The sequence below is a fragment of the Canis lupus genome, chromosome 5, assembly GCF_011100685.1.
Source record: "Canis lupus familiaris isolate Mischka breed German Shepherd chromosome 5, alternate assembly UU_Cfam_GSD_1.0, whole genome shotgun sequence".
Classification (NCBI taxonomy): Eukaryota; Metazoa; Chordata; class Mammalia; order Carnivora; family Canidae; genus Canis; species Canis lupus.
In genome coordinates, this window is record NC_049226.1 from 14,645,886 (window position 1) to 14,658,043 (window position 12,158).

The 12,158-nt window shown below is 38.4% G+C and overlaps 1 protein-coding gene across 3 annotated transcripts in view; it reads right to left on the bottom strand.

The window, feature by feature from the left end:
• Positions 1–12,158, bottom strand: part of CBL (Cbl proto-oncogene) — a 77,594-nt gene that overhangs the window by 19,786 nt on the left and 45,650 nt on the right. For all 3 annotated transcript variants that reach the window (XM_038535923.1, XM_038535925.1, XM_038535924.1), the window contains 7 exons: positions 11,069–11,215; positions 8,017–8,173; positions 7,148–7,269; positions 6,679–6,816; positions 4,710–4,797; positions 4,236–4,367; positions 3,830–4,033 (listed from right to left, as the gene is read on the bottom strand). In XM_038535923.1, coding sequence (XP_038391851.1) covers positions 3,830–4,033; positions 4,236–4,367; positions 4,710–4,797; positions 6,679–6,816; positions 7,148–7,269; positions 8,017–8,173; positions 11,069–11,215 — 988 coding nt within the window. The remainder of the gene's footprint in view (positions 1–3,829; positions 4,034–4,235; positions 4,368–4,709; positions 4,798–6,678; positions 6,817–7,147; positions 7,270–8,016; positions 8,174–11,068; positions 11,216–12,158) is intronic.

Sequence of the window (12,158 nt, forward strand, 5' to 3'; positions counted from 1 at the left end):
AATCACAGAAATACCATGCAGATGCAAGCTACAGGCAAGTATCTAGAAATGGCTGTCCTATAAAAAGCTTCCTAGCTTACAACTGAAAACAAATATTACAATTTTCTACCTCATCTTCAGAGAAAGAAAAAAATCTTTTCAAGATTAAAAATAGAAACTCGTCTAACAGAAAAGCAGCAGACATTAACCTCTCAACAAATCATGTGGGAAAATAATGTTTAAGGCATGGAACAATGAAAGAGATCAAAGATGAAAAATTCTCCGTGACTTATTATGATAGAAGAAAAAATAGACATTTAAGAGGTAAAGAATCAACACTATCACTAAAAAGTATCTCGAGTCCTTCTGAAGAAATGTTATTTCAATTCAGTAATTTAAAGGGATTAATATTTCCTATCAATTTGTGTTCTTAAAAAATGTGCCAAATTAGATGAATACATGTATTACCTGTATTATACATGCAATACATATATAATCTTCTCCCATTTCCGTGCCTGTAGCAGGGTGATGAATGGTTGATAACCTTGTCCAAGCAAGCTATCAAGAGACATGCATAATTCATACAAAATGCTGCTTGGCATTTGCATTCTCTACTAGAGAGCAATACAGATGGAATATATAGGCAAATACATATTACGAATAAATAACCATAGTGGGGAGATATGGTGTAGGAAGGAGATAATCCTTTTCTACAACACCTGAAGTAAACAGATGACTAATGCTGATGAGACAAGAGAAAAGTGGTGTAAGTGTATGGTGTGAAAGGTGGGTTTTAAGAACCCACAAATCTGAGTGGGGCACACAGAGGAGCTGAAGGCGGCAGAGGCAGGGAGCCAAGGTTTCTGCCAGCCTTCTAGCAAGTCTTTTACACTTACCAAAAAATCCATATGCGTTTGTCATTTGGCTTTTGTAATAAGTAGATTCACTGTGTTAAAAACAAATCGAAATAAAACAGCAACAAAAAGCCCCAAACAACAGCTACCTAGAATGTGACAAAACAGGCACTCCCCTAGTCTCATATGCCCTTAGGAGTGATTTTACAACAAAAAATTTGGGATAAATTTTAGTTATCTACTCAAAAGTTAGTTTAAAAAAACATTTTATTCACACAAAGAATAATAAACACCCACACAGTACCTCCCATGCAGCTAAGAAATGCAGTAGCACTGTCTGTGAAATTCCCATGTGTCCCTCCCCTAATTATACCCTTTCCTCCATCAAAGAGTTCAAATGTACATTCACTTTCATCCAGCAATTCCACTGCTAGGAATTTACCCTACAGACATGAAAAGCATTTCCTGTCTGTATAAGTCTAGAAACAATATGAAAGTCCATTAAGAGACTAAATAAAATACAGACTAGACAAATGACAGCACAAAATACACAAAGCTGTTTTTTCTCTATTTAAATTTTTACAGTGTACGTTTATTACTTTTATTTAAAGGAGTAAATTTAAGATCATTCATACAGATTAGCTACGTAAAAAGGGTTCATTTTCTTCTTTTCTTTAAAGTCCTACAGCATTTAGAGTGTATACCCAACAACTTAAAATAATGTATGCTGCCTGCCGGCATTAAATAGTTTCACCGGTATGCATGTTCTCTTCTCAAATACAACTACTAGCTCCTTGCAGGCCTTGTCTCAGGTTTCTTATTCCACTCAATAGTTACAGCACTCAATACAGAGCCACTTACCCAGCATAATGAACACCTTGCAAAAATAGTTTTATTGTAAAACATTCAAATATCCCATAAAATTCAAGTCCTCTAAACTTGTACCCTCAGAAATTAAATTACACCAATTTAGTGGGTAGTCAATTTTTCCCCCATGCATGTTAAAAAAATTTTATAACCAATCTTTTATTGAAATAAGGTGATACTATACATAGTATGCCATTATTTTTTAAACTTAGTACTCATTAGACAGCTTTCTGCTTAAGAATACAAATGGAACTCATTCTGCAGAGCATACCATCATGTGGACCACAGTAGGCAGAATGACTCCCTATCCCCCAAAGATTTCATTCACACCCCAAAACTCAGAAACTGTGACTATGTCATTTTACTTGGTAAAAGGAATTTCGCTGATGTGACTAGGGGTACAGATTTTGAGATGGTGGATTTACCATGGGCTACCTGGACATATCCAATCTAATCCTTAAAAGGAGAGAACCTCATGAGAGATAAGGCTGAAGGAGGAAGAAAGGAGTCCAGAAGCGTAAGAGTAGGGCTGACCACTAACTAGAAGCTGGGAATACTATGAGCTGACAGCCAACAAGGACCCGGGGACCTTAATCCTACAACTGGCAAAGATCTAAACTCTGCCAAATCCAAATGAAAAAGAAAATGCATCTTCCCCTAGAGCCTACAGAAAGAACTACAGACCTGATGACACCCTAAATTTAGCTTGATGGCACATATGTTGGACTTCTAACCTTCAAAACTGTAACAGAATAAATTTGTATTTTTTTTAAGCTGCTAAACTTGTAGTAACTTACATGGCAGCAACAGAATACAAACATACAGACGTATCAAAATTTCTTACTGCTGCAGTGTGAGTTGATTGTAATTTTTCATTATTCCAAATAATGTTGTAAGAACAACAGCATCCACTTCGTTGTGCACTTACCCAAGTATTTCTTCAGGATAAATCCTAAGAATTCGAATAGCTAGTTCAAACTGTGACCATTACAAATTTTGATGGATGTCAAATTGTCCTTTCAAAAGATGGGCTATTTTGTACCCACATCAACACTGAATGTGATGCCTGTTTCTCCACAATTATTATTCATTTATAAAATCTCATGAAAAGTATAATTTAAATTTCAAATAAATACATTCATGAAAAATCACTTATCTTCTTATTTAGCTTTCCTAATATTCCAGGAGCTACCAATAAATTTTCATGAGTGAACAGACAGGAATCTATGTAAAGAACATAAAACTGGGGCAGCCCCGGTGGCTCAGCAGTTTAGCGCCACCTTCAGCCTAGGGTGTGATCCTGGAGACCCGGGATCGAGTCCCACATCAGGCTCCCTGCATGGAGCCTGCTTCTCCCTCTGCCTGTGTGTCTGCCTCTCTCTCTTTCATGAATAAATAAATAAAATCTTAAAAAAAAAAAAAAAAGAACCTTTTGTTTGCCCTGTACTGGCTAAAATCTTCAAGGACTGTATTACTTCCAATTGGTGAATAGACCCCAGTTTTACCCTCCCCACTGATGTTACAGAATTTGACCCCATCCTTTCTTAGGCTGTATGTTTCCTCTCTTTACTGTGGCCTTTCCAGTTTGTTTAGCTTCTATGTGGTCCCTCCTACCATCCTCCGGCCACTTTGGTCACGGTATCTTTGGTTACTAACGGTGCCCCTCCTCTCCACAATCTCATTTTCCAGGTAGGATAGAAGACCAGAACACCAGATTCTATTCACAGCAGCACAATAGGGCCCCACTGTCTTAACCCCTCTCATTCTCTCCAATGAAATGAGTAAAGCCCAATCCTAAGACAGAGACAAAAGCATCGGCCTTGAAGCTGGAATGTCTGGCTGCAGCTATGTGATTTTCAATAAATTCCTTAAACTTTCATGCCCTCTTTTCTTCATCTGCTAAAGGAGAATAAGGGTACCTACTCTCGGGTTATTGGAGTATATACAAATACAGGATTATAGGACTCAAAATAAGGTATGTACTTAGCATGGCATCTCTCACACAACAAATGTTCAGTAAGTGTTAACTACTATTATTCCTTGTGGTTTGGATGTCATTCAAGTGCTCTATTCCTTTAGAACATAACCCACAATGAAAAACTTGCCACTCTCTTAACCTGCAGTCTTACCTTGGCACCAGCCAGTTCCTTCATCATAAAGAGAGAATCATCAGCTCGTTCATCGTCATCATCTTCATAATTTGGGGAGGGAGCTCCCTCAGCTCCTTGCCTCAGTAGGCTGCCACTTCCTCGAGGGTCAAACGGATCTACCACAATGGGCTCAGTACCTTTAATTTCACATCGGCAGAAAGGGCAGCCTTGGCCTTCTGATTCCTGCAGAGCAAACAGGAGATAGTAACAGACACATCTGAAAGTACTGGCCAATATTTGTCCACTAGGAAATACATTTCCTGAAGATGAAAAAAGAAATTAGAAGCTTAAAAACTCCCCCACAGACCAGACCATCCTTTCTCTTTGTAAAGGATACATAATCCCCAATTCTGATTAAAAGCTGAAAGATGGTTTGGATCCATACCTGCCAGGATGTAAGACAGGATGTGCACATGAGGTGTCCACAGGGCTCAATTTTCACATCCTTATCGTTCTCAGCACATATTTTACACAGTTGGAAGGTGGAGCCCATCTCACAGTATAATTCATATTGTTCCTTGTATTAAAAAAAAATTGAAGAGATTATTCGGTCCACTGCAGATATTTGCTGAATGAACAAATGATTACAACCCTAAGTGTGAACACCAGGAAGGCTAAATTTTGCTTGCATGGAAGTGCCAAACAGTGGTCAATATTCTCTCATTAAAACAGAAAGCACTCAGTCTTGGTCCTACTTTAAGTTCTTTAGAGAAACCACATAAACATAAATTCACTAATCCAGTCAATGGTTTAAAACTTATGGGTTCCAATCACTTCATACAATTCTACTGCCAGTTGTACAAAGTACATACAAAAGCTTGCCTCTAGAGACATGGTTGTGATGTAAAACAAAGTTCACCTGGGTCACTTTGATGTGGTCTTGGGGAGTTGGTTCACATAGGCCTGTCAGGTCAGGATTCTGATTCCGTCCATCTGGAAACAAATAGCTGTAAAAAGAGTAACCAGCCTTGGGATCTTACTAAAGCCGGTTTATAATTGCCTGCTAATACAGACAAGTAATATCTAGGAATTCTCTCATCTAAAAGGGCAACTTTGGGGGTGCCCAGGGAGCTCAGTCGGTTAAGCGTCCAACTCTTGATTTCAGCTAAGGTCATGATCTCAGGGTTGTGAGATTGAGCCTTGCATCACTGGCTTCACATGCAGTATGGAGGTTACTTCAAATTCTTTCCCTCTCTGTCCCTCCCACTGCTCATGCACTCTCACTCAAATAATAGGCAACTTTGCATTAAGTCAAAGATAAATCTTACTAACACTTCAAAAATAACACAAAACAGTTCCAAGAAGATATTCTCCAAACACCGATACTCTTTTCTCTAGGCCACAATGCCATAGGCTCTATCTTTAATCTCAACAGCTGACAAACTTTTTATATAAAGAGCCAAATATTTTAATTTTAGGCTCTGAAAGCTACAGAAGTCTGTGTCATACATTCTTCTTTGTTTTTTTTTAATAACACTTTAAAAAGGAAATCCTGGAGCACCTGGGTGGCAGTGGTTGAGCGTCTGTCTTTGGCTCAGGATGTGATCCCAGGATTCTGGGATCGCGTCCCACATGGGGCTCCCCACAGGAAGCCTGCTTCTCCCTCTGCCTATGTCTCTGCCTCTGTGTTTATCTCATGAATAAATAAAATCTTTAAAATAAATCTAAATAAATTAATGAATTAAATAAGACGGAAAGCCTATATTAGGTCCAGGCTGTACCACAACAGCTAGCCTGCGGGCCATAGTTTGCCAACCCCTACTTTAATCTATGGATAGACACAAATTATTAATTTATCTTATTTTTAAATTTTATTTTAAGTAGGCTCCACATCCAGCATGGAGCCTGACATAGGGCTTAATCTCACTATCAGATCAAGACCTGAGCTGAAGTCAAGAGCTGGCTGGACACTTAACCAATTGAGCCACCTAAGTACCCCAAATTCTTTTTTTTTTTTTTTAAGATTTTATTTATTTATTCATGAGAGACAGAGGCAAAGACAGAGGCAGAGGGAAAAGCAGGCTCCCTGCAGGAAGCCGAATGTGGGACTCGATCCCAGTACTCCAGAATCACGCCCTGAGCCAAAGGCAGATGCTCAACCACTGAGCCACCCAGGCATCTCTCTTAAATTCTTAATTTAAACACCTTAATTTAAACACTTTAATTTAAACACTAGGAAGCCTGTGGTGCTGATGTTTAGGGAAACACCCCCTTCAGCTCCAATGCTGCTATAGAAGATGAAGGATAATGGAAAACGGACTTTCCTCATTGCTTCAAAACACAAGTAGCTTTCTGACAGCTGGTCAACTGCTAGTATTTTTAGTGTCTACCAAGTGATGCTCAATTTGAGTTCCCAAAGGAATAACAATTCTGGAATAAATAACCTAGTCATAAATATCAGCATACACTACAAAAGCCCGAAGCCTAAAGAAATAGTGCCAAACCAAAACACTTAGGGCAGATGAAGGCCACTGAGCCTGCTGTTATTAGAACATCTAATCACTCTAATGTGGGCTATTTAAGTAACTGCTAACTGGCATATTTTTGAATACAGATTTGAAAATAAGTTAACATCTGGAAAAGGAGAAAGACACCATTTACTCATGGTAATAACTAAAGCACCAGAGAAAAATCATCTCACTCGAAGAATCCTTTTTTTTTTAAAAATAACAACAAAAGTCCTACAGAACCTGAAGGTCAAAATAATACAACCTGTTAATATGTTTCTTGAATCTGTGAAGACACCTGGAATCAAGGCACTGATGATTCAGTTTTATAACAACCCCCATGTTTCTAGAGTCCAGCAGGTAGCAAACACAGATACTCACAAGCCTTCCCTGAAGCCGTCAATCAGGGCTTGGAAGAGAGGTTTATTGTGAGGGATCGTCTGGAGGATGTTCCCATCAGCAGTGACATACCCAATAGCCCACTGTCCCAAACGAGTACAGCTCAACCGGAAAATGTAACTGAGAACAGAGATGAACAGAACCTCTTATGTGCTTATATTAGAGGAGGTAAGGCAAGACAGAGGCAAAAAAATCAAACAGACCATCAATAATAGATTCTACAATGACTCTAGACCAAAAGCAAAAAACACGTAAGCTTAATTCTTAAGTGGCTTGAAAGCATTTATCAAATAAGATCTGAATAAGTTAATTCCTCTGGTAAAAAGACATCAATCCTAGTGCCAGCAACGTGGCCACTGGAGACCTAATCCAAGATCATGTATCCTCCATCCTGGCAGAGGTCACAAAAGAATAACATTTAGAAAAAACCTCTCTGATTCATGGCACTGACCTGCCAGGTTTGTGAATGAACTTCTGGAGCCGAGCTTTCACTTCATCATACGTCAGGAAAGCCATGTAACCAGGATGAGTTACAGCAAGACTGTTCCAGTTCCTGAGCAAAGAGGACCAGGGCTAAGGGAACAAGAGCTCAATCAGACTACATGTCTCAAGGCATCCCGCCATCCTCAGAGCAATGAAGAACAGAAGGAAAACAATCTCGATTCTCCATTTATTGTCACTTTGAGGGAAATATGTTTGAGAGGTAAGAACTTAAAAAAGCTAATAAACAATTATACGCTTACAGAAATTTCATTACAAAATGAGATTCAAGACATTTTAAAGCACTTCTAACCAACAGCAGTGAGGTTAAACAACACCAAATAGATAAGACAAACAGCAGGGCATACATGTACAACTAAGAAATTGCAGATAAAGGTTTGTGCAAGTTGGCACACACACATTACCTTTACAGAAAGATATAAATGAATTCTTTCTGAAACATCAATGCCTGTCAATAATAACAGTCAAGAATTTCAAAGCAATAGAAAAAGTTGAAAACATACATAAACATCCAACAACAGGAAACTATATAGATCATATTAAGCGCATTTTCTGGACATTCTACAATGATGCACAAGAAGAATATTCACTAACAAAGATAGATTATAAATGTGAGGGGAGGGAAGCTGATCATATAGTTATTATTTTCACCAATAAATAGATAAAATTGGACCTGTGAGGGGTTTTTTGCTTATAATTTCCAGTGACTAAAAGTACTTTAATATAATATGCCAACTCCCCAATGTTATTTCATAAAGAGTTCTCTCTTCAGAAAAGTAGCAAGTGATTTATTTAGCCAACTCTTTTTTAGTATCCTACCTGAAAGAGTCGTGTGAAGATGTCAAATTCAAAAACAGAAATATAATCATTGCAGGTCAGATCAATAGTGGATTTCAGAGCCATGGCCTCGAGCCCAGAACTGATGGGATGCACTTCATGAAGGGCCTGGCGGAAACTCTTCCAAGGGACGATTGTCCTGGGCGGGGGGGGGGGCAGGCGTGGGAGGGAAGGCACAGAGTGAGATACAGACAATTCTGAGCATTGCGAGAGTAACCAAGAAAAAAAAGCCACATTATAGTCTCATATCAGGATCCCTGGGTGGCTCAGAAGTTTAGCACCTGCCTTTGGCCTAGGGCGTGATCCTGGAGTTGTGGGATTGAGTCCCACGTTGGCCTCCCTGCATGGAGCCTGCTTCTCCCTCTCCCTATGTCTCTTGTCTCTGTGTCTCTCATGAATAAATAAATAAATAAAATCTTAAAAAAAAAAAAAGGTCTCATATCAATTTCAATTCTCTTAACAAAGCCAAGCTGTATTTTGGATTGAGAACAGAAAGAGAGTAAATGATGTATTTCTTAACTTTCCACAATGAGTAAATTAGGAACAGAGAAATCTTTTCCCACTATTCTTTGGCAATGTGTCGCAAAGTAATCCCCTTTCTCATCTTTCTTCACACATTTGTTCCCTATAGAGGAACATGGCAAGAAAGAGGTGATTATTACTCTTTTTATATAATAAACGTAATCTGTGGCCAGGCCTTCACCAGCTGAAAAGCTTACGTTTAAACTAACTTTTTAGGGCGCCTGGGTGGCTCAGTGATTGAGCATCTGCCTGTGGCTCAGGTCTCAATCCTGGGGTCCTGGGATCGAGTCCCACATCGGGCTCCCCTCGGGGAGCCTGCTTCTCCCTCTGCCTATGTCTCTCTCTGTCTCTCTCATGAATAAATAAAATCTTTTTTTTTTTAATTAACTTTTTAAAAGCATGTAAAACATTCTGAGTTCTTTGAAGAAGTCAAAAGTCAAAACAGGAGGAAATAGGCTTAAAGTGCAGGAAGAACCTAGTTCTGATAGGGACAACCTAGTTCTGATAGGGAGGAGGAATAAATTATTAACATAAGAGGGATTAAGCCCCAGATAAGGCCAGCACAAGATACTATGGGATTTCTCTTTCTCAAGATCTTTAAATACAAGCTCACTGCCTCTGAAAAGTTTACATACTCATTGCCTAAAAATTAAGAGCTCAAGTGGCATTCTGAACTCTTTTCTAATGAAGTTATTAAGTTAAAAGGAAGAAAGTTAAATTTATTCCCATCCTCTTTAGGTTTTTAAATCACTAATTATTCTATATTTTACATTTAAACATATTTTTAAAAAGAAAGCATTTAAAGGGCAATTTACATTAAGATCTGTATATTCAACCAAAAAGTTGTATTGCTTTCTATTTTTACAGTTCCTTTTTTTTGTATATTTTTTTTTTTACTGAATTTTGATTTGCCAACATATAACACTCAGTGCTCATCCCGTCAGATCCAAAATATCAAGAGGATAGACAAGAACATTTATATTTATACTTAACAGCATAAGCTCAATTCATAAATCTATGTAATTTAAAACTCCCATATGTCAGAAAATATAACAAAGTGGAAAAACTAGCCATACACTATGATAAGGTATGTGTAATGTAGGCAACTAATAGATGATGAGTATCTTACAACAGGATAAAGACAAGTAACTCAGTAGGAAGATGGGCAAAATTAGGAACAGGACCCAGCAGGTCAGAATACAAATTCCAATTGGTCACAATTGTGAAAAGGTACTCAATCTCCTTTGTCATCAGGAATATAAAGCAAAATATGATACCCACTTCACACTACCAGTGATAGCCAGATTGTGGAGCTACTGGGATCTAAACTGGTATGACCACTCTGGAAAGCAATTAGGCAATATTTGGCAAAGCCGAGGACCTGAAACCCCCTGATTCAGCTATTTCATTCCTAGGCATGTAACTGTGAAGAAACTCTTGCATATGAAGACAACTATAATTTTGTTCAATGTGGCACCATTTGTGAGCACCAATAATGTGAAACAAAAACATCAATTAACAGAAGAATAGATGGGGAAAGACAAATAGTCAATCAAAGAGCATGTGTTTCAATTGAACCTGCAAAGCTTTCTTTAAACACACACACACACACACACACACACACACACGGGGAACCAGGTAGAGTAGTGCCCCTTATCTGCAAGGGATATTTTGCAAAACCCTCAGTGGACACCTGAAAAGGCAGATAGTACCAAACCCTTTATATACTATGGTTTTTCCTATACACACACCCCTAGGATAAAGCTTAATTTATAAATTAGGTACGGTAAGAGATTAACAGCAGTAACTAATAAAACAATTACAACAATATACTGTTAATGAAAGTTATGTGAATGCAGGCTTTGTCTCTCACAGTATCTCTCTGTACTGCACACGCCCTTCTTGTGATGATGTGAGATAAGATGCCTATGTGACGAGATGAAGTGAGGGGAATGACACAGGCATTACAACCTAAGTGTCAGGGCCACTACAGACCTTCTGATAATACATCAGAAGGATCATCTGCTTCTGGACCACAGGTGACCTCAGGTAACTGAAACCATGGACAGACAAACTGCAGATGAGGGGGAGGCCTACTGTACACACATATTCATTATTTTTCTCTATGCTTTCCCATGATTTCATTAATTAAAAAAATAAACAGGGGTGCCTGGCGGCTCACTTGGTAGACCATGCAACTCTTGATCTTGGGGTTGTGATTTCAAGCCCCACATTGGGGTTAGAGTTTACTTTGAAAAAAAAAAGTTAAATATTAGATAAAAGATTTTAAAAAAATAAACAGAAGGCCATAACATAGGCTTTGGTTCTTTATATTTCAAATTCATTATTTTGAGGGGCCCCTGGGCAACTCACTGGGCTAAGTGTCTGACTCGGTCTCAGCTCAGGTCTTGATCTCAAGGTTAGGAGTTCAAGCCCTGCACTGGGTTCCACACTGGGCTTGGAGCCTACTTCAAAAAACTACACAAACCAAATTCATTATTTTGAGACTTACTTTTCCCCAAAAGCTTTCCTCCAAAATTCTGCAGCATCTGCTTTAGTAATCCGAAATGTGTCTCCTTGAAAGAGTCCACTTGGAAAGATTCCTTTTAGTTCTGCCAGCATGTGGCTGAAGATCAGGGACAATTTGGTTAGGTTTCGCCTACAAAGGATCAGAAGTGCAAGAATTCAATGAACACATAAAATTAATTTTAGATGTACTGAATTCACCCTATTAGGAGTGTAATCAACATGAACATATATTTACAAAGAACCTCTTCAAATATACTTTCTGGAAAATATTCCGAGATATATATATAAAACTAGGAAAGGAGAGAGGAAGGGATGTGCTTTTGATACTATTAATTACCCTGTGATATTATCTTTGTTCAAAAAAAGGGCTTCAGAAACTGGTTTTGGTCTAACATCACATAAAAAATGCAGATTTAACAGAGGGAAGACTTGAATTCACTAGGTTCACTCCTATTCCCTCCATTCAAAACGATGTATAGTAAACAGGAAAACTTTAACAGTAATATGTTTTAAGGCTTTTAATCTCAGATTAATCAGGCCTAATGCTTCTGAGTATTAACATGAACAGATCTACTTTTTGAGGATGACATATAAGACTCAACAAATAAGAGTACAAACGTGTACGGTGACATAATCATTCACTTACAAAAGAAAGGAAATGTTAAAAAAGCAAAATATACTGGGGTGCCTGGGTGGCTCGTTGGTTAAGCATCTGCCTCTGGCTCAGGTTATGATCCCAGGCTTTTGGGATGGAGCCTTAAGTCCCTGCTCAGCAGGGAGCCTGCTTCTCCCTCTCCCCTGCCCTTCCTTCCAGCTCGAGCTCACACTCTAATAAATAAAATCTTAAAAAAAAAAAAAAAAAGCGCAAAATATATTATTTCCGCTTTGCATAAGCTATTCTGGATTTTAAAGCTAATTATAATATTTATCCAAATTAAAAAATAATTTAAATTATAATTCTCAATCTGAATATCCAGACCTAACAAGTACTTTCACTTAAATCAGACCTTAAAAAGAGGGTTTTTGGGATCCCTGGGTGGCGCAGCGGTTTGGCGCCTGCCTTTGGCCCAGGG